At 45.2% G+C, this 27,493-nt stretch overlaps 1 protein-coding gene and 1 long non-coding RNA gene across 16 annotated transcripts in view; both read right to left on the bottom strand.

Moving 5' to 3' along the window:
* The window catches only part of USP45 (ubiquitin specific peptidase 45), a 314,718-nt gene that overhangs the window by 53,460 nt on the left and 233,765 nt on the right, over positions 1-27,493 (bottom strand). For 12 of the 15 annotated variants that reach the window (XR_004538799.1, XM_033938032.1, XM_033938029.1 and 9 more), the window contains one exon: positions 24,888-25,545. The exons of 2 other annotated variants lie outside the window; for them this stretch is intronic. Coding sequence is in view for 12 of the 13 variants with exons in the window: in XM_033938032.1 (XP_033793923.1) it covers positions 24,888-25,545 (658 nt within the window). In the remaining variant the exon portion in view is untranslated. The remainder of the gene's footprint in view (positions 1-24,887; positions 25,546-27,493) is intronic. One more of the 15 variants, XM_033938035.1, reaches the window with a different exon arrangement.
* Positions 21,820-22,656, bottom strand: LOC117357443. The gene is made up of 3 exons (XR_004538808.1): positions 22,133-22,656; positions 21,964-22,035; positions 21,820-21,867 (listed from the first exon to the last, which is right to left on the bottom strand). It is a non-coding gene; the product is annotated as an uncharacterized LOC117357443 (long non-coding RNA).

Below are 27,493 nucleotides of genomic sequence, written 5' to 3'. Positions count from 1 at the left end.
CTTAAAGTAGTAACCCCAATGGAAGCAGAAGGTAACCAGAAGATGAGCTTTCCAGTGTTCTGCACGGACTGTCATATGTATGACTACCTCCCCTCGGGGAGACAGTCATACGTATGCAGTCGGTGTCAGGAGCTGAAAAGCTTGAGGAAAGAAGTCAAGCAACTTGAGGACAAGATACAGGAGCTAGAAGGAATGTACACCACAGAGGACTCTACCAGGGTATTTGAAGACTTCAAGAGTGAGAGACACATCGAGAAGGAAGTCAGGGAACTCGAGGAATTCATTGAGGAAGCATACAGGAGGAGGGTGGAAGAGAACGAACTCCAGAGGAGAGATGAAGTTACACCAACACCAACTTGGAAGGGGGAGCAAGAAGCAGGTGACCTCATAGAAGACACCCACAGAAGAATACCGCACGAGGGGGAAGAATTGGCTAGTCGATGCCCAGAAGAAGAGAGAGTGAAGCACGCTGAGGACATTGACCTGAGACCGAAACGAAAATTGAAGAAGGGAAAGTCAACGATCCTGGTGGGAGACTCGATACTGAGGCATGTGGACAGCCACATAGCAGGAGGGAGAGAGGATCGACTGGTGACCTGCCTCCCAGGAGCGAGAACCAAGGACATCGTGGACAAAATTGGGATGATCCTGGATGGAGCGGAGACGGAAGAGACCGCAGTAATGATCCACATTGGGACGAATGATGTCAGCAGGAGAGTCTACAGAAGAGGCACGCTGATAGAACAGTTCAAGATTCTGGGAAGGAAGCTGAAGATGAGGGCCCAGAAGATAGTATTCTCAGAGATCCTACCGGTACCGAGGGCAGATGTGAAAAGGCAGGAAGAACTACAATCAATAAATGCGTGGATGAGGAGATGGTGTGAGGAAGAAGGATTCCTCTTCGTGAGAAACTGGACAACGTTCTGGGGCAAGAGCAAGCTCTACAGGAGAGATGGACTGCACCTGAGCACAGCGGGAACAAGACTTCTAGCAAACAACATCAAGAGAGGAATAGAACAGGCTTTAAACTAAGAGAAAGGGGAAAGCCGACAGTCGACCTAGCGTCGATGATTCGGAAGAAGGTATCCCGTGAAGATACTGAGGGGAAAAAAGGCAGGGAAGAAACAAGAGACAAATTACAGGAGTCAACTAACCCAGAAGAGGAGGTTAGAAAGATTGTAGCAAAAGAGAAGACACCAAAGACCGAAGCACAGGGAAAAGAAATGAAGACGACAAAATGCCAGGATCTAAACTGCATATATACTAATGCAAGGAGTTTAAGAAACAAAATGGGGGAACTAGAAGCCATGGCCAATGCAGAGGACATAGACATCATTGGAATCTCTGAAACGTGGTGGAATGAGGAAAACAAATGGGATACAGCACTGCCGGGGTACAAGCTCTATCGCCGGGATAGGTCAGGTCAGAAAGGAGGAGGAATAGCCCTATACGTAAAAGAAAGCATACAATCGACAAGAATGGACACAGCGGAGATGATCAACAAACTGGAATCGCTATGGGTTAAAATACCGGGTAGGAAAGGGCATGAAATAAAGATGGGCCTATACTATCGTACACCTGGGCAAACCGGAGTTAGCGATAAAGAAATGGATGCCGAGATGAAGCGAGAATGCAAAAGCGGTTACACAGTTGTTATGGGAGACTTCAACTATCCTGGGATAGACTGGAGTCTTGGAAGCTCAAGATGCGCTAGGGAGACAGAATTCCTGGAGGCTATACAAGATTGCTTCATGGAGCAGCTTGTTAGAGAACCGACAACAGGAAATGCCACTCTGGATTTAATCCTAAATGGACTAAGGGGACCTGCAAAGGAAGTGGAAGTAGTAGGACCGTTGGGAAACAGTGATCATAATATGATCAAGTTCAAGGTTGAAGTAGGCATACCAAACGGAAAGAGAACCATAGCGACATCTTTCAACTTCAGGAAAGGAAACTATGAAGCAATGAGGGAAATGGTAAGGAAGAAACTTAGGAACACTTACAAAAAATGGCAAACAGTAGAACATGCCTGGTCTTTTTTCAAAGACACGGTGAGCGAGGCACAAAATCTGCACATCCCCAGATTCAGAAAGGGGTGCAAAAAGGGTCGAACAAAAGACCCAGTATGGATGACTAAAATAGTGAAGGAAGCGATAGGCAATAAGAAAAATTCATTCAGGAAATGGAAAAAGGACAAAACTGAAGGGAACCAGAAGGAGCACAGGAAGTATCAAAAAGAATGTCACCGTGTGGTTCGAAAAGCCAAAAGAGAGTATGAAGAGAGGCTAGCCAGGGAGGCACGAAATTTCAAACCGTTCTTCAGATATGTTAAAGGGAAACAGCCAGCTAGGGAGGAGGTGGGACCGCTGGATGAAGGAGACAGGAAGGGAGCGGTGAAGGAGGAGAAAGAAGTCGCAGAAAGACTCAACATGTTCTTCTCGTCTGTATTTACAAACGAAGACACAACCAACATACCGGAACCTGAACAAATCTTCAATGGAAATCAAGCAGAAAAATTAACATCCATGGAAGTGAGCCTTGATGATGTACACAGGCAGATAGAAAAACTTAAAACTGACAAATCCCCGGGTCCGGACGGAATCCATCCCAGGGTTCTGAAGGAATTAAAGGAGGAGATAGCGAAACTACTGCAGCAAATTTGCAACCTATCCTTGAAAACAGGCATGATCCCGGAGGATTGGAAGATAGCCAATGTCACGCCCATCTTTAAAAAGGGATCAAGAGGTGACCCGGGAAACTACAGACCAGTGAGTTTGACCTCGGTTCCGGGGAAACTGGCGGAAGCACTGATTAAAGAACACATCGATGAACATCTGGAAAGAAACGAACTTTTGAAAACAACCCAACATAGTTTCTGCAGGGGGAGATCGTGCCTAACGAACTTATTGCACTTCTTCGAAGGAATTAACAAACGGATGGACAGAGGAGACCCCATAGACATCATATACCTTGATTTCCAAAAAGCCTTTGACAAGGTGCCTCACGAACGTCTACTCCGGAAACTGAAGAACCATGGAGTGGACGGAGACGTACATAGATGGATCAGAAACTGGTTGGCGGGTAGGAAACAGAGGGTAGGGGTGAAGGGCCACTACTCGGACTGGATGAGGGTCACGAGTGGTGTTCCGCAGGGCTCAGTGCTCGGGCCGCTGCTATTTAATATATTCATAAATGATCTAGAAACAGGCACGAAGTGTGAGATAATAAAATTTGCGGACGATACAAAACTATTTAGTGGAGCTGGGACTAAAGAGGAATGCGAAGAATTGCAAAGGGACTTGAACAAATTGAGGGAATGGGCGGCGAGTTGGCAGATGAAGTTCAACGTTGAGAAATGTAAAGTATTGCATGTTGGAAACAGAAACCCGAGGTACAACTATACGATGGGAGGGATATTATTGAATGAGTAACCAAGAAAGGGACTTGGGGGTAATGGTGGACATGACAATGAAGCCGACGGCACAGTGCGCAACAGCCGCTAAGAAAGCAAATAGAATGCTAGGCATAATCAAGAAGGGTATTACAACAAGGACAAAAGAAGTTATCCTGCCATTGTATCGGGCGATGGTGCGCCCGCATCTGGAATACTGCGTCCAATATTGGTCTCCGTACCTTAGGAAGGATATGGCGTTACTCGAGAGGGTTCAGAGGAGAGCGACACGCTTGATAAAAGGGATGGAAAACCTCTCATACGCTGAGAGATTGGAGAAACTGGGTCTCTTTTCCCTGGAGAAGAGGAGACTTAGAGGGGCTATGATAGAGACTTATAAGATCATGAAGGGCATAGAGAGAGTAGAGAAGGACAGATTCTTCAAACTTTCGAAAAATAAAAGAACAAGAGGACACTTGGAAAAGTTGAAAGGGGACAGATTTAAAACGAATGCTAGGAAGTTCTTCTTTACCCAACGAGTGGTGGAGACCTGGAATGCGCTTCCAGAGGGCGTAATAGGGCAGAGTACAGTACAGGGGTTTAAGAAAGGATTGGACAATTTCCTGCTGGAAAAGGGGATAGAAGGGTATAGATAGAGGATTACTGCACAGGTCCTGGACCTGTTGGGCCACCGCGTGTGCGGACTGCTGGGCACGATGGACCTCTGGTCTGACCCAGCAGAGGCATTGCTTATGTTCTTATGTTCACACACACAATAATCTCATTAGCAACACATAATGGTTAACCACAAAATTTAACTACACAAAGCACACTGTATGCTTCTCAATATTCATTTCTACCAGAACACAGATAACCCCTAAGCACATAAGGGATCAAAAACTAAGGGCTCCTTTTACAAAGGTGCGCTAGGGCCTTAACGTGCGGAATAGCGCACGCTAAATTGCCACATGTACTAGTCGCTACTGCCTCCTCTTGAGCAGGTGGTAGTTTTTCATGTAGCCTGCACTATAGCATGCGCTAAAAATGCTAGCGCTCCTTTGTAAAAGGAGCCCTAAAAGTACTAATATATACAAACAAATCCTAAGATGCAAGACTCTGCATGCAGTAGAACCTCAGCGGAAAAGAAACAAATGCATTTCTTCCTGAACAGTGTAAAATACAGCAGATGTAAATTCTCAAAATTGACAAAATTCAATCACTAAATTTAAAAATAAAATCATTCCCCCTATCTTTGTTGTCTCCCTCCCTCCATGCTGTGCCCTACTTTCTGGCCTGCCGTTTTATGCTGCTCCTGGCGTTATCTTCGGGCCGGCTCCCTCTTTCTCATTGACAAAGTGCACAAAGCTGCAGGCAGTGACTCCTTGTACGTCCTGCGCCTCATCCGGAAACTTTCCCACTGCGACATCAGAGAGGCTTCCGGTTCAGGCGCAGAACGTGCGTAGGAGCTGCTGCCTGCGGCTTTGTGCACTGCAGCAGTGAGGAAGAAGGAGTCGGCCCGATTACGCTGCATCGATTGCACCGTGGACCAGCGGCTGTCTTGGGCCAGATGCATGTGCCGGCCCTGCAAAATGCAGGCAATTTCTATGGACCGGCAGTTGAAAAACACTGATTTAGTATGCCGGAGCTAAAAAGTTTGAGAGATACTGCTGTAAATGGTTAAAATAAAAAAATTGTGTGGGGATGGGGGGGAGGAAGCAGTACAAAAGATATTTGGGGTTTATTGCATTATCATCTGTTTAACTGGCATGTATAACTGCTGCCAAGGCCTATGCCCTTGCAGTTTATTTTTGGTGCCTGTGTGCCAATTCCTAACCATCCTATATCCTGTTCTGGGGCATACCTAAAGAGTACAAGCAAGTTGAAGAGTCTGGCTGCATCCGATTTCTTTTTTTTTTTTTTTTGAAGGGGGTGTTGGGGGAACAAACAAGATCTCCATGGTTGTCCTCTTGGCACATAAAAGCATTCCAAACTCAGCAGAGGTAGGGGTGGACAAGGTAAGAGACTAGAGGGGGCTGGTAAATTGATGATGCCCATGGCCCTACACACAAAGAAGTGTCTGCTGTGGCTATACTTAAGGCTGGCATGGTAAACATTTTGAGGATCTGGGAATGTATTTCCCATATGCTGATCTCATGAATTGCTAGAACACAAAAGAAGTACAGTACCTCTTCAGAAGTTTTTAACCTTGATAAATAAACCATATTTGTGCACAGCATCATAGTACAATTGAACCTCGCCCCCCACAAATTTTTGGATGTGCTTATTATGTGCACATTTTTTTTAGATGCATATTTATGTTTAAGTTGATTTGATATAAGGCTATTACCAACACATGGACCAAAGCGGTTAACAAAGTACAAAACATTTAGTAAGAAAGGAACTCCATTCAATTATAGGAAAGTCACTCAATTCACACCATAGAACTAAAAAACTAATAAGTAAAAAATCAAACTAAAATGCCGTCATATCAGGGACTTCCTGATCTTCCCCCAGGCTGTCACCTGAACGGTAAGAAGTATCATGTAGGGGGACCAGACTGAAAGTTTTTTGAAAGAAAAAACTTTTTAGTAGAGATTTGAACTTGGTGAAATTAATTTCTGAATAAATATATAAGGGAAGGTCATTCCAGATTTTTGGCAAGAGAAAGTAAAATGCTGATTTCCTAGTAGACTCGTAATGGGCAAGGGACAAGGCGCAGGGCAGGGAGGACAAAACAGCTAGCATCTAGAGACCTCAACTGACATGAAGAAGTGTAAGCGATAACAGATGTTGGCCATTATGTAAAGACTTATGCGTCAGAACCAAAATCTTAAATAATGGATGATATTGTTAAGGGAGCCAGTGGATCCGTAAAAGTAATAGGGTTAACTTGTCATGGTGATTGGCATGGAAAAGGAAATGTAAAGCTATATTTTGGAGCATCTGTAAATATTTTAATTGAACAGCAGTTATACCAGCAGTCTAAGTTAGAATTGCAATATACCAATAGCCTAACTTAGAATTGCAATATACCAATAGCCTAACTAGAATTGCAGTTCTACCAACAGTCTAACTTAGAATTGCAATATACCAATAGCCTAACTAGAATTGCAGTTCTACCAACAGTCTAACTTAAAATTGCAATAGTCTAACTTAGAAACCACAAAAGCATGTATGAGTGTATGGAGTGACTTAAAATCAAGGAATGGGGATGTATCGGGTATAATTGACATAGAGAAAAGAAACCGGAGCAAACTGTTGATGAAATGTGTTCTTGAAAGGAAAGTTGAGAGTCTAAAATCACCTTAGATAGCAAAAAGAGGAGACAGGACTTAATAACATTGGAACAATTGAGGGTTGTGGTAAAGACCCGGTGATCCAACAAATTACTGTTTTGTCGGGGTTAAGTACTAATCGATGAATACACAAACATGAAAGAGCAGAAAGACAGGACTGTAAAGGAAAGAAATCGGAGCTCAAAGGAGAGCAGGGGAAGACCAAAAGGATGTGATAAACCTAATACTGAAAGACTGAATCAATGTTGCTATTAGACCAATAAATATATTAAAAAGAATTGGTGAAAGAAGTGAACCTTGTGGAACTCCACAGACCAAATTGTATCTCTTCAAAGTTTTATTTTGGTGGAAGACAGCATATAAATGCTCAGAAAGAAAAGAAGAAAACCAAGCCCAGACAGTGCCAAATAGTTCAGTTTATGAAAGATGACCTAAAAGTAGCTGGAGATCCAACAGACTGAAGGCAGCTGATAGATTTAGTGATACTAACAAAGTCACTCTATTAGCATCAAGAGTAGCATGGAGATCAATAGAACTGTTTGTGGTATGGCAGTATATAAAAATAAAGTTATTATTATTATTAACAAGGGTAATAATGACTGTCTCAGTACTGTGTGACATTTGAAAGCATGCCTGGTTTGCATGTAAGACCAAGGAATGTTCAAAGCATGAAATCAGTTGAGACAGAACAAGTTTTTCTAGAATTTTTTGAGAGAAAACTGAGATTAGAGACCAAATGATAGTTATTTGACAGAGGCATCCAATGAGGGTTTTCTTTAAGAGTGGAGTGACAATTGCCTTTTTCCAATCAAAAGGAACAGATCCAGAAGACAGACCGTCTCTAATGGATAAAAGAATAGGCAAGAGGCTATGTGGATGATTTTAACCAAGAAACAGGTAACATATCAAGTGGGCAAAAATTAGGCCTCATATGATTGAGGATTAGAGAGAAAGAGGTTAACGTTGTGATGTTAAATGAAGATCATGTGAAGGAACCAATCAAATTTGAAACATCTGTACATGAATTCTGTAACAAGTCAATCTGTCTGGGAGAGGGACTAGCAGGAATAGCAGATAGTGAGGATTTTTTAAAAAAAAATTTTTTTAATTGATTTTAAGATACTTTACAAGTATAAACTACTTGTTATAGAAATAGTCATATTCCAACAAAATTAACATAATAACATTTAAAAGTAAAAATTATTATGAAACTAACTCTTCCTTAGACCTCAATTAGAAGGAGGAAGGAAATAAAAAGATTACAGGGAGTAACATTGCAATAAAATAGAAAGAAAAGACTTAAACGTTACAACCCGGCATTATTTTGAGCTTCACTCCCACCACTAGATAAACCCTTAAGATCTAAAAAGGATCGTAGATGGTTCTGGTGTGAAGAACACATATTTTAATCCCATAAACTTAATAACACATTTGCATGGATAGGCTAACAAAAATGTAGCACCTAGCCTCCTTGTCTCTTCTCTCATTTCCAAATACAATTTTCGCCTTTCCTGAGTTACTCTAGTTACATCATGATACAACCATAGATGTTGACCACAGAAGAGTGTTCCAGATTTTTTTAAAGAATAACCTCATCACTGAATTAAGATCTTGTTCAAAGATAAAGTTAACAACTAGAGTTACTCTTTCTTTAACTTCTATAGACGGTTCCTCTAATACTGCTGTAAGATTTTGGAAGTCTTTGTCAGAGATCAAATTCTCTCCCCTAGGTATATCATTATCAACAGAATTTCTTTTTGAAACAGGTAAAAAGTACGCTTTATTTATAGGTGGTATCTGGTCTTGCGGAAAATTCAAACACTCTATAAGAAATTTTTTAAAAATCTCAATCTGTGATATTGCCGGTATCCTTGGGCAAATTAGAACTCTCAAGTTCAATCTTCTATTATAATTCTCTATCATTTCTATTTTACGAGCAGTAAAATTTTGTTCTTTAATTATAGTGGTAATTGAGTTTTTCAAGGAGGCTGAATCAGTTTGTATTTTGTCCATGCATTCTTGTTTAACTTTAAGCAAACTATCTGAGAAAGTATCCATTTTCTGAACCAATAACTCCATGTCCAAGGCAGTCTTCTCTACCTTCAACATCCACCTTCTTAATAGCCTCCAGGAGTATCTCCAGTGTCACTGCTGGGGTAGTTGCTGTTCCTCCCTCTCCTTCAGCGATCTTTCGGCCCAGCATTCCAGCTAGGGTATTAGCTCCTCCCAGTGCCTGCTCCGGGGTCTCCTGCTCCTCTCCCTCGGGATCAAGCTCAACACTTTGCGCTCCTGCTGGGCACGGTGGCGCAGAGAGAAGCGGCGATGACAATGATGACAGCAGATCCAGGGAAGTCCAACACGGAATTCAACCGCTGCGGGGATGTCCGAGTGTCAGCTGGGCTCAGCGGCTGCAGAAACGCTGGATCGTCTGCTGGGCCGGCGACAAAGTGAGCAGCGGTAACTGAGCTGCTCTCACAGTCCCCTTCCTCTTAGTATGGGGCATATCGGCAAAAGGTATCAGCTTTCCAGGATATTCGTTATAGAAATTGAAGAAAACGCTAAGCCTTCCGAGCTCAGCTAGATAGAATCCGCCATCTTGAATTCCTTCCTCCCTAACTTGAGGATTTTTAAGAAAAAGGCTTCAGCTAAATTCTCAGCTGATGGCAATATCCGAGGTATTGGATATATTCTTGATATTAGAGGATACTGAAATGGAACACACAACAAGCTGGGTTAGTGGTAGGATCCAATAGTTTCGAAAAATAAGAAGCTTTAGCTTGTTTGAGTAGAAAGTTGTAGTATTGGTTTGCTTTTTGACAATGGTCCTGTAATGCAGGGGAACGGTGTTTACTTCAGAGGCATTTAATGCGACAGAATTTGTGCTTAGAATGATGTAACTTAATTTTGTACCAAGGTGATTTAGGTTTGAAAGCTAGCTACCCTGTGCATCCTGGGGCAATGTGACTTTTTCTCCCCTATGCATGTGGGGATATATAATCGGTGTATCTTATCCCCTTTGAGAAGATGGAGGAGCATGTTGGTTCTCATGGGCGTAAGCCCAACTTCTGTGATATACTGTCTATGGCGGTAGAAAACTTGGAGTTTATTCAAAGTCCATCATGAAGATTAATTCTTATTAATAGTCCTTATAAGGATTAATTGCCTTCCTTGAGCATACAATGGTAATTGTAGAGTTTTTCTTGTAGAGTTTATCAAAGTTGGAAAAATGCCTTCTCCTTTCATACAGACGTGTCTCCAGTCAGCCCAACGTAGCACCACATTTCGCTATAAAAGCGTCGTCAGGAGCTAAACCTGCATCAGGCGGGTAGTGATCAATGGAGATCGCTCTGAGGAAAGGGATGTTACCAGTGGTGTGCCTCAAGGTTCTGTTCTTGGGCCTGTTCTTTTTAACATTTTTATAAACAATATTGCTGAAGGGTTGTCAGGTATGATTTACCTCTTTGCGGATGATACCAAAATCTGCAATAAAGTAGACACGCCAGATGGTGTGAATAACATGAAAAATGATTTGGTGAAGCTTGAAGAATGGTCAGAAATTTGGCAGCTAAAATTTAATGCTAAGAAATGCAAGGTCATGCATTTTGGCTGCAAAAACCCGAGGGAACAGTACAGTTTTAGGGGGTGAAGAAATTATGTGCACGACAGAAGAGCGGGACTTGGGTGTGATTGTATGTGATGATCTTAAGGTGGCCAAACAGGTTGAAAAGTTGACTGCGGAAGTTAGGTTGCATAGGGAGAGGTATGGTCAGTAGGAAAAAGGAGGTATTGATGCCTCTGTATAAGACTTTGGTGAGACCTCGTTTAGAATATTGTGTACAATTCTGGAGGCCGCACCTTCAAAAAGATATAAAAAGGATGGAGTCAGTCCAGAAAAAGGCAACTAAAATGGTGCGTGGTCTTCATCATAAGGCGTATGGGAACAGACTTAAACATTGCAATCTGTATACTTTGGAGGAAAGGTGGGAGAGGAGAGATACAATAGAGACGTTTAAATACCTACGTAATGTAAATGCGCATGAGTTGTGTCTCTTTCATTTGAAAGGAAACTCTGCAATGAGAGGGCATAGGATGAAGTTAAGAGGTGATAGGCTCCGGAGTAATCTAAGGAATTACTTTTTTACAGAAAGGGTAGTAGATTCATGGAACAGTCTCTCGGAAGAGGTGATGGAGACAGACTGTGTTTGAATTCAAGAGAACCTGGGATAGGCACATGGGATCGAGAAGGAGATAATGGTTACTATGGATGAACAGACTTGATGGGCCATTTGGCCTTTATCTGCCATCATGTTTCTATGTTTCTCTGTTTCTATGTACCTTCCCCCACCATCCTGACCCTCTCCTCCTCCCTCCCCACCATATATGTTTATATGCATAAGGCCTGGGGCCTGTCAGCCTAACTGTGATTAGAGGCCAGCAGCAACCATTATTTGAGGACTACACTACACTGTCTCATGATTGTTATAAGACTCCCTGCAGCACAGGACTCCAACCTTTCAAGGAACTGTTGGAGGTCTTGCTTTTCAGGACTACACCGTCTCATGGCTGTTATAAGACTCCCTGCAGTCTTGCTAGGTTCCTGCTTTCTGGTTGTAACCTGAGTGATAACCAGAACTGCATGTGCCTTCTCTTTAGTTCCAAGTGTGAACCAGTACTTTCTCCCATATGGTTCTTAGGCCAGTATAAACTATGTACATATCTATATATTTTTTTTATATTACCAAGGCATTCTGATGTCTATATATTTCCAAGTTTATTTACATTTTAATATACTGACCATCAACACGTATCTGGCCGGGTTACAAAGCTAAAAACTTTAAAATAAATTTAAGAATGAGGTAAAATAAAAGGCTGGACATAAAATAGATGAATATATTGACATACGCGATTTTGAGGGACAGGGGGAAAGGAAAGTTTATATTTATATCTTTAAATAAAACAAAAATAAATGATGGGAAGAGGGAGGAGGGTCTTATTTTGCTGGATTCCTACTTTCTGGTTGTAACCTGAGTGATGAACAGAACTGCAAGCATGTATCTACTCTCTAGCATGGGCTCTGTCTTATCTTACTGCTATGTAGAAATGTCTGGGACATCTCAGTGTAACACAGGAACCATTATATTTCTTTTCTGTTGACTGATTTGTACAAATCTACATGATATAATCTATATTTTTATATTACTTAAACAAAAAAACAAACATTGTGATGTCTATATATTTTGAAGCACGTCACTGATATCATTTTTACTAGGAGACCACCCACCCTCAGCACACACAGACATAATTTTTTTGGAAATAAGACTGAAACCCATTGGTTTGTTTTGTTGTATTTAAAAATAAAAACAACAGCATGTATACAATAGTTTAGGTTTTAACTGTTACACGTGCATAAGACATGGGGAAAAATAAATTAACATGTTACCGTTTACAACACTACATATAGCACAGTTACTTACCGTAACAGGTGTTATCCAGGGACAGCAGGCAGATATTCTCTACATGTGGGTGAGGTCACCGACGGAGCTCCCTAGCGGATGTTTTCGCAAGCATGAAACAGAAAACCTCTAGAAAGATTGGAAGAGAGCATCCACTAACGGAGAGTCTGCTTCAACAAAGGAGTCACGACAATGAGTCGAGAGACAGGATCCCGATCATGGTTCCATTGGGACGCTAGAGTCCATTGAGGAATATGGAGGTGAAGTCTGGCAAAAGGAGTCACGTGAACCGTGGAGGCCATGTGACCTAGTAAGACCATCAGGAGCCGAGCCGGGGCCGAGGACAGATGGGCCACTCTCTAGCATAAACAAGGGCCTCCTGACAAGGCCGAGGCAAGAAGGAGCGGAGACGAATCGTGTCCAGGAACGCTCCGATGAACTCTAGAGATTGGGACGGACAGAGGTGAGACTTGGGGAAGTTCACCTCGAAGCCGAGACTCTGAAGGAGCAAGATGGTTTGAATCGTCACTCGCAGAACTTCATGGCGAGAGGACGCTTTGATCAACCAGTCATCGAGGTAGGGAAACACCTGCAGGCCGCAGAGACGCAGGGCCACAGCTATCACAACTAGACATTTCGTGAAAACCCTCGGAGAGGCCGCCAGGCCGAAGGGAAGAACACGATATTGGAGATGGAGATCCCCCACCTGGAATCTCAGATACCGGCGAGAGGCCGGGTGCCTCGGAATGTGCATGTACGCCTCTTTGAGGTCCAGCGAGCACAGCCAGTCCTCCTCGTCCAAGAGGGGGTACAACGTAGGAAGGGTGAGCATTCTGAACCATTCCCTGACCAGAAACTTGTTCAGAGCATGGAGGTCCAGGATCGGACGCAGATCCCCCGTCTTCTTGGGTACCAGAAAGTACCAGGAATAAAATCCCGTATTCCACAGGTCCGGAGGAACCTCCTTGACCGCCCGAAGGCGAAGAAGGGCCGAGCTTCCCGCAGAAGGAGAAGCAGCTGATACTGGACAGAAGGAAACTCTCTTGGAGGAAGGTCCGGGGGTACGTGACTCAAGTGAAGGGAGTACCCCTCCCTGATGATGGAAAGCACACAACTGTCGGTGATAAGACTTTCCCACTGGGTATAGAAATGATGGAGATGACCTCCGATGGGGAGGGGAGAAGGCTCCAGGAGGAAGGGAGCACGAAGGCTCAGACCGGAATTGTCAAAAAGACGGCCACGGCTTTGCTGGAGCCGGCAGCTGGGTCTTAGCTTGACGCTGCTGCTGTTGCTGCGGCTGCTTCGAAGGAGGCCGAGAGAACGCAGGAGTAGATTTCTGCGGATACATCCGGGGAGGAATTTTGTATTGCCTAGTTGGAGGGGTCTTCGGCTTAAGTCTAACCAGAGAGGTGAAAGACCGTTCATGTTCTGAGAGGCGCTTAGTGGCCACCTCTATGGAATCATCAAATAGCTCATGACTCACGCAAGGGAGACTGGCTAGACGATCCTGGAGATTCGGATCCATATCCACAATCCTGAGCCAAGCAAGGCGACACATGGCGATCGCAAAGGCCGTGACCCTTGAGGACAACTCGAAGGTGTCGTAGGCCGCCTGAGACATATAGAGGTGGAGCTGGGAGAGCGTCTCCTCGAGGAGACGAAACTCCTGATGTCGAGAATAATAATAATAATAATAACTTTATTCTTGTATACCGCATTACCATGGAAGTTCTATGCGGTTAACAGAAGAAGAGACTGTACATTTACAGCGATGTTACAATTTCGTTAAGGTTAGATTTACATTTTGGACGATACAAATTCGGTCAGGTTACCTTTACATTTTTTGACAATAAATATGCTGTGAAGTTATTTTGGCAGTTAGGTTATATGTTCAGAGCGGTTACAATTGCTATAGTTAGATACAGCAGCGTTACAGATTGCAGTGTTACATGAGGTAGTAAGGGTTTAGGGGGAGAGGTCAGGAGGGGAAGGGGAAGGAGGGAGGGTTGATCAGAGGAATTTGTCAAAGAGGTAGGTTTTGGTTAACTTCCGGAATGTTTGATAGTGGGGGGGAATTGGAGATGAGGGTAGAGAGGCATTTGTTCCATTTGCCCGCTTGGAATGCTAGAGATCGGTCAAGGAATTTTTTGTAGAGGCAGCCCTTCATGGAGGGGAAGGAGAACAGGAAGGTGTTTCGTGTGCGAGAGGGGCGTGCAATTTCAAGGTGTTCGGATAGGTAGATAGGTGAGGAGCCTGCTAAGGTTTTGAAGCAGAGGCAGGCGAATTTAAAGGTGATTCTTGCCTCCACCGGCAGCCAGTGGAGTTTAGCATAATAGGGGCTGACGTGGTCGTATTTTTTGAGGCCGAAGATGAGGCGGACGGCAGCATTTTGTACTATTCTTAGGCGTTTGATGGTGTTTTTGTAGGCTCCTAGGTATATGATGTTACAGTAGTCCAATATGCTTAAGATTAATGATTGGACCAGTAAGCGGAAGGAGAGGTGGTCGAAGTGGTGTTTAATAGTGCAGAGTTTCCAGAGGGTACAGAAGCATTTTTTGACCTGGGCATTGGTATGGTCTTCTAATGTTAAGCATCTATCTAGGATGACTCCGAGTATTTTTATGGAGGGGTTGATAGGATAATCTAGGCCGTTCAGTTTTATGGAGGTGTTTGTTATTTTGTGGGTAGGGCTTGCTAGGAAGATTTTGGTTTTTTCGGTGTTCAATTTTAATTTAAATTGTGAGGTCCATTGTTCTAATTTGGTGAGGATGGAAGATGTGAGTTGTTCCGTCTGTAGATGAATGATTTAAGGTTTAAATCAGCTAGTGTACGTGCTAGAGGTGCCAAGTAGATGTTAAAGAGGGAGGGGGAGAGTGGGGAGCCTTGTGGGACTCCACAGGAATTACGCCATTGATGGGAGAAGATTCCATTGCTATGGACTTGATAGGTACGGCTAGTTAGGAAGCTAGAGAACCAGTGGAGTACTTGGCCGGAAATGCCGATGGAGTCAAGGCAACGGAGCATAATATCATGGTCGACCAGATCGAAAGCGCTGCTTAGGTCGAATTGGAGTACTAGGGCGCTTTTGCCCAGGGAGAATAGTTGGAGGAGGTAGTTGGTTAGAGCAGCTAGGACTGTTTCCGTGCTGTGGTTTGCGCGGAAGCCAGATTGGGAATCAGGAAGGATGTTGAACTTTTCTAGGTAGTTCATGAGGTCATGGTTAATGAGGCCTTCCATTAGTTTTTGGAAGAGTGGTATGTTGGCGATGGGTCTATAGTTGGTGATGGAGGAGATGGGTTCTTTGTTGTTTTTGAGGCGGGGGGATACGAGAATGTGGCCGAGTTCAGTCGGGAAGAGGCCGGTGGACAGGCATAATGAGACCCAATTGAAGAGTTCGGCTTTGAATTGAGGGGGAGCAGATTTAATAATGGTGGGTGGGCAGTTGTCTAATAGGCAGTTGGAGTTGGCATATTTTGAGAAGAGTTTGAGAAAAAGGTTCCAGTCTGGGCTTTCGAATGAGCTCCAGGTCATGTCAGCCCTTGAGCCTGTTGTGTCTATTGCTGGAAGGGTAGGAATTGTCTCAGTGTTGGGAGTTGTAAGTGATAATTTTAGGGTTTTGATTTTATTGGCGAAGTGGTCAGCTAGGATCATTGCGGGGGGCGGGAGTTCTGAGCTGGAGCGTTTATGTGAATCGGTGTCTAGGAGGGAGTTGACTAGTCGGAAAAGTGCTTTGCTGTTTAGAGTAGGGGTGTTGATGAGTTGAGAGTAGTATTTACTGCGTTTTTCAGCTATGGATTTTTTGTATTCGCTGACTTTTTTCCGCCAGTTAAGTCTGTCATTGTCGGTCCCTGATTTGCGCCATTTTCGTTCAAGTTTCCTTACTTTGCGTTTTATGGCTACGAGATCCATGTCAAACCATTTGTTTGTGGGCCGAGAGGATTTTTTGCGGAGTCTTGGGGGGGCGATGGTGTTAAGGACTTTGTCGCTGAAGTGTTTCCAGTCAAGGTGGAAGTTGGGGTTGGGGTCGGATTTGGAAATGAGGGTGTAGTGGGACCAGAAATCTACAGGATTAATTTTTTCTCTTGTCCAGGTCATTGTCTTTGTTTGGTTAGGTGTGTGTTTCCTGTCTGGTTGTTTTTTGAGCCAGGATAGTTCAAAATGGCATAGGAGGTGGTCAGACCAGAGAGTGCTAGACCAGTTTAGTTTAGTGAGACTTATGTGTGGAGTAGTAGAGGGGTTGGAAAGGAAAGTGACCATGTCAAGCTGGTGACCTTTATTGTGTGTTGTGGTGGAAGGGGGTTTGGCGAAGCCTAGTGATGTGAGGAAGGAGTATAGGTCTGCAACGCTGGGGTTTTCTTCTTGTTCAAGATGGAGGTTGATGTCTCCTGCTAGGAGGTTGTGGGTGCCAGCTGCCGAGTTTGTGATAAGAAATTCGAAGTAGTCTTCTTTTGCTAAGTTCCATTTATTAGGGGGGATGTAGAATAGCGTGATGTTGAGATTATCGATGAGGTCGGTTTTAGAGATTTTGCAGGTGAGGATTTCTAGATCATTGGTTAATTTGGAATCTAGGATTTGGAAGTGGAAGTGGTCGCGTAATATGATGGCCAGGCCACCTCCCCTTTTGGAGTTTCTTGAGAGGGGGATTATTTTGTAGTGTGGTGGGAGAATGTCTGCTATGATGGCATCCTGGTCGGAGATGAGCCATATTTCTGTTAGAAGTACAAAGTCCAGATGGGTTTCTTCAAGCCAATCTTTGAAGAGCTGGGCTTTGTTTCTAACCGAGCGAATGTTCAGGTAGGCGCCTGGGAGAATGGATTGTTCTAGGGGGGGCAAGAGTTACGTGCGTTGTAAATTTTTTAGGGATCGTTTTTTGTTTTGTGTTGGTCTGGGTGTGTGGCGGGTAGTGTGGATGACGGGGATGGGAAAAGGACCTGTTTCTGTGACGTCCTGAATGAGTCGGTGAGGTCGGAGGGGTTTGTCGTGTCCCGGGATTCTAGTCCATGCGATGTAGGTAGGTATAGGTTCGAAGGCTGAAGCTTTGGGGATCCAGCTTCTTGTAGTAAGGAGGTAGAGAAGGAGAAGGGCGGTGAGCTTGTGGGTAGGGCTGGACATGTTTGTTGACAGGTGAGGTAGCTAGGGGGGTAAACTGGGAGAGGGGGGAGGGCAGACTGGAGATGTAGGGTGGGAGGAGAGACAGATGCTTGAGTAGTGGTAGGGTTAGTATGAAATAATACGGATGGGTAAGGTGTTTGTGAGCGGTAGGGAGAGAGGGACTGTGGGCAGATGAACAAGTTAAGATTATGAGCTAGATAGGGATACAAGCAGTGGGTTGTAAGAGACAATGAACAGTATCAGCAGTTGAACAATATGGATGTTAAGTTTAAATGGTATTAAAGGCAGGAGCAGGTAAGAGTTTGATCTGAGTGGCAAAACTTTCGGTGGCCCTCAAGTGGGCGAAGATTTCTGCAAACGGTGAGGTGGGTAAAAGCGAGGCCGAAATGTCCTGAGGGCAGGAGGTTTTTGGTGGCCCTCGAAGGAGCTGGGGAGACGAGTTGGCTCGGAAGAAGAGTCGTTGCAGGGATGGTCTTTGCGGCGTCGGGCTCTCTTTGGCTGCGTGGTCTGGTTCCTGCCGCCGAATCTCGACGGAAAACGTCTCCTCTCCCGACTAGCAGTGGGGGGGGGGGGGCGGCGGAGCGGGGCCTATGGTGTCTCTCGCTCACTTAGGCGTCGTGGGTTGGTTCCCACCGCAGAGTCTCAACAGAAGAAGTCTCCTCTCCCGGCTAGCAGATCAGGAAGCTTCACCAGGACGCTTCACAAAGGCGCGTGCTAAGGCGCACGCGCCTTTGCCGTGCGCCTTAGCCGCGCGCCGAACGGCGGCGCACCATTGGGGCGGCGATGAAATCAAGTAACCCCGCTGGTTCGGGGGAGGGGCGGCGCGGTGCACGAGTGCCTCTCTCAGGGCTGGTTCCCGATGAAATGGCTGGGCTCAGGCGGCGATGAAATCAAGTAACCCCGCTGGTTTGGGGGAGGGGCGGCGCGGTGCATGCGTGCCTCTCTCAGGGCTGGTTCCCGATGAAATGGCTGGGCTCAGGCGGCGATGAAATCAAGTAACCCCGCTGGTTCGGGGGAGGGGCGGCGCGGCACTTCCACCCAGAACGAGTGGTGGGCTTCCACACAGAACCAGAGATAGGACGTGAAGATAAAGTTATAGTTGAGGACACGGTTTGCCATCATTGAGTTTTGATAAAGACGGCGACCAAACTTGTCTACCGTACGGCCCTCCCGGCCCGGCTGCGTATACCTTCGAGGGGTTGGATTTCTTCAAGGAAGATTCAACCACCAAGGATTGGTAAGAAAGCTGAGAACTTTCAAACCCCTTGACTGGGATCGTCCGGTAACGGGACTCCAATTTGGAGGGAATAGCCGGGACCGCATAAGTGGTCTCCAGGTTCTGGAGAAATGTTTGCCGGAGAACCTGGTGCAACGGCAAGCACAGTGCCTCACGGGGCGGATGAGCAACACCCATTTCCGCCAGGAATTCCCGGGTATATCGGGACTCAGACTGGAGGTCCAGGTTCAAGGCCCTGCCCATGTCAGAAATGAAATGAGTAAAGGAGGAGTTTCAAGAAGAAGACTCATCCTCTTGAGGAGACCCCGAGCGAGATCTAGAGGCAGCAGAGAAAGAGGGAGAAATTTCCCTCAAATAGCATGCAGGAGCCTCGGAGTTCCACGAATGGGAGATCGAGGAGGCTCGACTAAATTGCCTCTGGGGCGTCGAGGAACGACCCCGCATAAGGTGGGTTGGGGAGGACCCCGGAGTCCGAGGGACCATCTTGGGAAGCCTCGGAGAAGATGGGGCAAAGGAAAATTCCTCCACTGGTTTCGAAAAAGACCCCTGAGAGGCAGTCATCAGCCCCAAAGGGGAATGCAAACTAGAGTCCAACTCGAGGACAAGGGTGTGTCTGGAAGGTTTGGCGGTCGGAGACTTGCCCCGAAGGGGCGGAGAAGACCGCAGCTTTTTAGAAGGGGCAAGCCTCGCCAAAGTAGCGGGCGAAAAGCGGACCCCTGTCATGGACGCTCGGAAAATCACAGGCCCTGATTCCAGAGACAAAGAATCGCTCGAGGGAATCCTGCGAGTCTTGCGGGCACGGACTCGAGACACAAGAGAAGGATGCTCAGGCTGGTTAGACCGGGGCTGGGTCGAGACCGAGGTCAGAGGCGTCGAGGTCGGGACCAGTTGGTTCACCACCGAGGAAAGCTGCACAATGTAAGGATAGCCTTAAGCATATCCTCGAACATAGGCACCGAAACCATAGGATGTTGGGTCATAGGTGCAGCAGTGCGCTCCTTCGGAGGTGACCTCGAGGAAGAGTTTTCCCTACATGAGGAAGCACGCTTAGAATGAGGTCTTGAAGATGCCGACAAGGCGGCATTCGCATGAGACTCTGAGGTAGGCTTCTTTGCCGGCACACCTGAGGAGGAAAGAGGAGACTTACCCGAGGCCAGAGTAGCAGGAGGAGCCGAGGCCGGAGCCTTGGAGGTCGAGGGAGACTTCGAGGCTGAGGCACCCAACACCGGTGCCGAGGCCTAGCTCGAGGCCTGTCCCGCAGGATCCATCGGGCCAAAAAGTTGGAGAATCTTGGCCACCCTCCGAAGAGCCCGCAGTTGCAAAGTCGCACAACGCGGACACGACTCAGCGTGGTGCTCTGCACCCAGGCACTCCATACACCAACGATGAGGATCGGTGATGGAGATTACCCAGTTGTACCTAGTACAGTTCTTGAACTCGGTGCGAGGCTGGGATATAAGAAAAAATACGGCTGTGGCCCCACGAGGCCAGGTGGCCAGAGCAAGACTGATGACCCAGTCAAAAAGACCCAAAGGAAAATAAGAAAAGACGCAAGCACAGCAACTCAATCAAAAATAACAAAAAAGCCGCGGTGCAAGAGGGACAACGAGATCACGCGAAGCAAGGAAGCAGTGCTTCTGGCTCCACGGAAAACATATAACTGAGGCCACGCTGAGGAGACGCATGCCCTAGGTCGGGCGGGAGGGGAACTCGCGCATGCGCAGTCCAATCGCAAGCTTGAAGGTCTTCAAGCAAGTCTGCTTGCGAAAATGTCCACTAAGGGGCTCCGTCGGTGACGTCACCCACATGTAGAGAATATGCTGCCTGCTTGTCCTGGGATTAAATATGAATTTCAAAACCAGGAGTGAAATCCATTGTGATATTTTAAACATCAAAAACCAAACATATATACAATATTTACTTTTAAACTGTTATATATCACAGTGTAAAGATGCAAAAATGTGCAAAAAACGTGGAAAATAAACCTATTAAGAACAGGCATCAATCAAATCTGCGTCCACCGGTTAACATGATTAACAGTGGTGATCTTCCTGTCTGGAAAAGAAAAAAATAATGAGTGATGGCACTTAAGGGTGCAAGGTGAAGGATAAGAGGGAGAAGTATGTCCCTCGCTGTATGTGACCTGGATGGTGTACAAGTCCCCGCTCCAAATACAAGTAAAGAAACAAACATTTGAGATAGTTAGGATAAGAAAAGCCAAAGCATTGTGTGTATGCGATAGTCAACTTGCGATGGTGTGTGTTGAACTACATCCCTGTCTTTGATGATGAAGGCCAGGGGAACAGGAGTGGCGACTGCCAGTTTGCTAAATCTTTTAGACTTAAAAAAGTACAAGGAAGATGATCAGGAGTGGTTGCATAGAATTTGGTAAGTTAGAGGGTGGATAACAAAACATATTACACATGGAAGATACTTACTATGCTGAGTCGGACTTGGCGATATGGGGTGGGGATGGAGGCTACAGTATAAATGTTATGGAAGCCTGTGGAGAAAAAACACATCAGAGCTCAATTATGACATGAGCCAGACTGCAAAGAATAGTAAAACATGTCGGAAAGCATTATGGTGACCTAACTGTTGCACCTAATGGCTTGCCAGGGTCATCATTTTATTTATTTATTCATTCAATTTTCTATACCAATCTTCCAAGGAAGCTCAAAATGGTTTACATGAATTTATTCAGGTACTCAAGCATTTTTCCCTGCCTGTCCCGGCGGGCTCACAATCTATCTAATGTACCTGGGGCAATGGGGAGATTAAGTGGTTCTGTCTCTGGAGCTCCATAACCAGATCCTGGAAATGTTGTGACATGGCCTATGTTCCCTCAGCAAGCTCTGGGTGTCAGCATTCCATTTGTCCTGCTTTTTCCACCCTTGCTGAAAATCAGGCCATGTCTCAGGAGCCAGAGCCCGCCTGGGGGGACCCACAAGCTCTGAAGCCCGAGCTGAGACCTGCCTCTTTCCTGGGGGATTCATAGAATCTCCAGCACAAGCCAAAACCTGTCTATTCCTGGGGTAATTCACAGGCTCTGGAGCCCAAGTCCGTGTCTCCTCTTTCTCCATTAGACACAATTCCAAGGTATATGTGATGAGGGGAAAGGGAAAGGGAATGGGACTTGTATACTGCTTTTTTTGTGGTTACACATTCAAAGCAGTTTACAAATTTCTTGGAACATGCTTAGGTTTAAGCAGGCTATAAATCTTTTAAATCAATCAATATATATAGGTACTTATTTTGTACCTGGGGCAATGGAAGATTAAGTGACTTGCCCAGCTGCAGTGCTGGGATTTGATCCCACAACTTCAGGGTACTTAGGCAGCAGCTCTACCACTAGGTCACTCCTCACCTGCACAGCTCCTAAAATATAATAGTGGATAAATGTATTACAGATCACAAACTGCAGTATTTAGCCTAACCCCCCCTCACCGTGCATAGCGTACCTACATAACTCACCATCCTCTTCAGATGTGCCTGATGCACATGGAACCCCTGCCATCCTGCTAGACGTTCCCTCATGCAGATCCTCTACAAGAAAAACCACAAATTAGTTGTAATCTAACTGTTCAATCTGTACCAGAAATCTAATCATTCCCTCCCCCCTGTCAAACCACACCCAACTCACCATTTTTTCCACTGATGGGCACCACAGATGTGTTCATACCACTGGGCACACCAACACATACTGTTCCAGGGGGCTGAGCCTCACATTGCGCCAAGGTGCCCTCTCCCCGTACCCTTTGTGTATTTCCACATCTTGCAGACCTTCATTGTCACCATGCAACGGAAATCCTACCACTAGTGCTTGCACCTGCTCCACAGTGCACTTTTTCACCCCTAGGGCATTGACATCTGCAGCTATTTGGACCCACAGCAGGATCCTTTGGCCTGTAGAAAGGCATTGCTTTTAAAAAAAGTCATTCAAAATCCTTACTGACACGATGCACCAGAAACTCTAGCTCTTCCAAGCTGAACTTCAGTGCACACGTTTGCTTGGCTTTGAGCAAGGCACTCTGTTGGGATTGCACTTCCTCCTACACCATGTGGGCCTGCTGCTGAATGTGCTGTTCCATGCCTCATCAAGGGAAGTAAAAACATTGATTATGCCAAAGGGAGAGCAAGCAAAGAAACAATCCCAACAGAGATATACTAAAGAACCTCTCCTCCTACCCTGCTGTATACATGTGCTTGGTTATGTTGCAAAAGGGAAAGCAAAGAAACCAAAACAATCCCAACAAGGATAAACCAAAGCCCCCAACAACCCCCACCCACACCTACTTGGTAATGTTGCAAAAGGGAGTGCAATCACAGCAGATAAACCAGCTATCATACTCACCAATAGAAAACTTATACCAAAAAACCCCTCCAAAACAGGTGAAAACCCACAACTAAAAAAAAAAAAAAAAAAGTATCACAAAAAGTGAAAACTGCTGGATTTTTAATCACTTTTGCAATTACTGTACTACTAAACAAGTGAAATAGCTTTTAAATAGCTTTTGCTACTACTACTACAACACGAACGAAAAATGAAAATGCCTTACAGCGCCGGACTTTTAAATCGCTTTTGTGACTATCGACGCATGTGACGTGCGCTTATGACATGTGCCTATAATGCATTACAATAAAGCATGCCTATGATTAACGCTCATGCATACCTACGACATAGCTTTTCCTGATGCATGTGTACATTTGTGCCCCTTTCCATAAAACTATTCTGCACGTGTCAGTCACTTTCTCCAACTGATGTAATGGAATTTCCGTGAACCTCATTTGCATGCAAAGGTTTTTGAGCATCGCTTGTCATTTAGAAATTGGAAAATTTACCAGCACTATAACAGCATACAGGATTTTAATGGGGACTTTTGATCATTGGGCCCTTAGTCTCCTGCTCCTTGTGTAGTGCTCAGGGGCTACTTCAAAGCTGTGCTCCCTTCATCTAAAGCATGGATTACGCCACAGGGATCCAGTTAAGTTTAATAGCATGAGAATCAGGAAGGCTGTGAAAAAGTAATTTTATTACAGCATTATCTGTGGTCAATCATGCTTCATTTTATTTTAAATCTTTGCCATATTTTAAAAATAAAAAGTGAACCTTTTAGATCAAGGGTGTCCAACCTATGGCCCGAGGGTTGCATGCGGCCCTGAAGTATTTTGTGCGGCCCCGGTTAAGGGCGATGCAGTGTTTTCCTCTGCTGCCCTCGGGTGTTTACCGTCTTGCTGGCTCCCCTCCTCTGTCTTGCAGTGTTTGCGCGGCCCCAGAAACATTTTTTTCAGCCAGTGCTGCCCAGGGAAGCCAAAAGGTTGGACACCCCTGTTTTTAGATGATTATGGCATGCTACACTAAATGAGCATGCAAATATGTGGCTAACTGTGGTAAAACAGAAAAGATCTACAAAGGGATGTCACAAAGAATGTGCTGAAGAGTCCCTTCTGCTGCATTATTTTATGAAAACAAGGAACGTCTCACTAAGGAAGAGTACAGCTGGCCTGAGCCACCTTCTAAGAAACTGCCGGCATGTTACAGGAGGCCTGGGAGACAGCAGTGGTTCAGCAGAACCAGGCTAACCCCACTGCTGAATCAGCATAATTTTGCACATGCAGTTTTCATTTGTAAACAAATGGAGCCAATTTTAACTTTACTACCCTCAATGGTGCCACATACAAAATGCTCACTAACTGTATATCTAAGAGACAGGCTGAGTGGTAGAGCAATTTGACAGAATCACATAGGGACCTTATATCAAGTTCTCCTTCAACCACCAATTATCTGCTGTGTCCTTTGGCAAGCCATAGGATTCCACTGTCCTAGGCATCCACTTAAATTAAGTACTTAATGGCAGGGATTCATTGTACCCATATGCCATTTGTTGCACCTAATTTAGGGTACACTTCTCCCTAGTCATTCGCGGGGGATACGGGCAGAGCTGGACCGCGAATGCCGAAAAGCCGCGATTATCCGGCTCTGACCCACCCCCACCTCCCTGCCGCCTTCCCGGCCTTACCTGGTGGTCTAGAGGGTTTTCGGGGCAGGAGCGATCTTCCTACGCTCCTGCCCCGTGCAGATCGCCATCAGGAAATGGCTATAGGGAGTTCCCGACGTAGTCTTGAGAGATTACGGGAACTCCCAGCAGCCATTTCCTCATGGCGATCTGCACGGGGCAGGAGCGTAGGAAGATCTCTCCTGCCCCGAAAACCCTCTAGACCACCAGGTAAGGCCGGGAAGACGGCAGGGAGGAAAAAAGACTGTTTTTTAAAATTTTTCCCCCTCCCCAGAAAAAATTTGCGATTATATGAAACCATGAGTGCAGGAACCGCGAATGGGGAGGGGGAAGTGTACATTGTAATTCTAGATCAAAACAAAAAAGTAGAGCAGTATGTACCGATGGGGTCAGTCTTTTTTTGATACTTCTGCCTCCTCTCTGTGCAGGTCTCGCACAACAGTTTGTTGTTACCTATCAGGAGCTCCACGGACGTGAAGTGGTAGAGACAGGACTGAATGGAACATTCTTTGGAGCTGGTGACATAGGCTTGGGAAAGTGTCTGGAAAGCCGTCTGAGGGCTTTGAGACAAGATGGGTCTGCCTGCAAGTCCTGATGATAAATTCCCAGCACAGAACCCAGTACTTTCGTGAGAAGCTGAACGGATGCAGAGCTTGGAAACTGTGTCGGCGAGCATCTCGCTACTACAGTCTTTCACTCTGCCATTGACAGGCAGCTCATTGATGTTACCAGCACAGGGCATGAACATGGGTACTGCATTCCTTGAAATAGTCTGTTTAGAGGTGCTCTCGCAGTCTGAGGCCTCACTGTCTGCATCCACATTGCTCTCCGAGTGACTACCTTCTCCTCGTTCACTGCCATCAGATTGGCTGCCCATCATTGTGGACTCTCGAATTCCTTTCTGGTTTACTGGATACAAAGTTGCAGAATCACCATCCACTTTTTGTGTGTCACTATCCTCTTGCATTATCACAGGGCTTCTTTCTTCATCACCACCAGAGGGTGTTCTCACTAGGCTCCTCTCCTGGTTCAATTGATTCTGTAAAATGAGATCAACATGTCAAACCATCAATGAAAACAGTTATGCAGTGACAAAGTTATTCAGATATCCCTACAGAAAGAAACGGTACAAATTGCTCTGGGAGAAGTCATATATAACAAGGTTAAATATAACAAGATCAATATTCAAAAGCATTTAGCATGATCAGCAATCTCAGTGAACAAGGACCTAAAGTACAACAGCTATGATGCTTCTATGCCAAGCAGCTCATAATATCAACAGCTTCTAAGGCTTTAAGGGGCCCTTGTACTAAGCCAGCCCAGGTTTTACCACGATAGCCAATAGCTTGGACCTGGTCATGTTGATAGCAATCAATGCTGAAAAGGCGTTCCACTGCATGCACTGGGCCTTCGTGTTCAAGCTACTACAGAAGTTTGGGTTTGGAACGTAATATTGTACCTGGATTAAGGCAATATATATATAAGGATTAAGAAGCATGAGATTACTTAAGAGTTGTTTTTCTTGAGGAGAGGGACTAGGAAGGGCTGCCCACTATCACAACCACTTTTTGCTCTCATGATGGAGCTATTAAGCAGAAAGGATCAGGCAGAATGTAGACATGAAGTGCATACAAGTACAACACCAATCTCTTAAAATAGCATTGCAGAGTAGCCAAATGATTAGTGCAGTAGGCTAAGAACCAGGGGAATGCACTAGGGACAGAGAAAATATAAAGAGATTAGGTTCTTACCTTGCTAAGGGAAGATTTGGTTCTAACTTCGTTAATCTTTCTTGAAAACCCACACTCTATTCCCGAACCTTCACAAAGTCAATCCCTTCTCACGAGAACTCTTGTAGGAACCTTAATTTGCATACTTTTGCTCCTCCTGTACTGGAAAATCGCCAATGTTATTCCTCTTCACAAACAGGGATGCAGGTCAGAGGCTGAGAATTACAGACAGGTAAGCCTCACTTCAATAGTGTGCAAACTAATGGAGACAATGATCAAAAACAGATTAGACATGTTTCTGGACGAGGAAAAATTAAGGGACCCCCACCAACATGGTTTTACGAAGGGAAGGTCTTGTCAATCCAACCTAATAAGCTTTAACAAAAAAGCTGAACGGGGGGAGGCCCTTGACATCGTGTACTTAGACTTTAGTAAAGCTTTTGATAGTGTTCCACACCGCAGGTTACTGAACAAGATGAACGCGATGGGACTAGGAGGAACGCTGACTGCATGGGTAGAAGACTGGCTTAGTGGCAGACTTCAAAGGGTGATGGTAAACGGTACTCTCTCAACAACGTCAAAAGTGACCAGTGGAGTGCCGCAGGGCTCGGTCTTGGGCCCAATGCTGTTTAATATCTTTGTAAGGGATCTGACTCAAGGACTTCGAGGCAAAATTGTGTTATTTGCCAATGATGCTAAACTGTGCAACATTGTGGGCAGGGCAACAGAACCTAACAGTGCAAAACACTATGGAACAAGACCTACTTTTGCTAGAACAATGGTCCAGTACTTGGCAACTAAACTTTAATGCCAAAAAATGTACGGTGATGCATCTTGGCAGCGGGAATCCTTGCACTACATACACCCTAAATGGAGAAAACTTAACAAAAACTGAAGTAGAAAGGGACTTGGGAGTAATCATCCGTGAAGACATGAAGGCTGCAAATCAGGTGGAGAAAGCCTCAGCAAAGGCTAGACAAATGCTTGGCTGCATCAGAAGAAGCTTTATCAGCTGAAAGCCCAACGTTATAATGCAATTATATAGATCCATGGTGAGACCGCACCTGGAGTACTGCGTACAGTTTTGGAGGCCACATTACCAAAAGGATGTGAAGAGAATTGAGTCAGTTCAGAGAATGACCACAAGGATGGTCTCAGGACTTAAAGATCTTTCATATGAAGATCGTCTGAGCAGTCTGCGCTTATACTCGCTCGAGGAGTGCAGAGAAAGGGGGGACATGATAGAAACTTTCAAGT

This window comes from Geotrypetes seraphini, chromosome 3 (assembly GCF_902459505.1).
Source record: "Geotrypetes seraphini chromosome 3, aGeoSer1.1, whole genome shotgun sequence".
Classification (NCBI taxonomy): Eukaryota; Metazoa; Chordata; class Amphibia; order Gymnophiona; family Dermophiidae; genus Geotrypetes; species Geotrypetes seraphini.
Note: the sequence above shows the minus strand (reverse complement) of the source record. Positions and strands in the feature narration are given on the sequence as shown.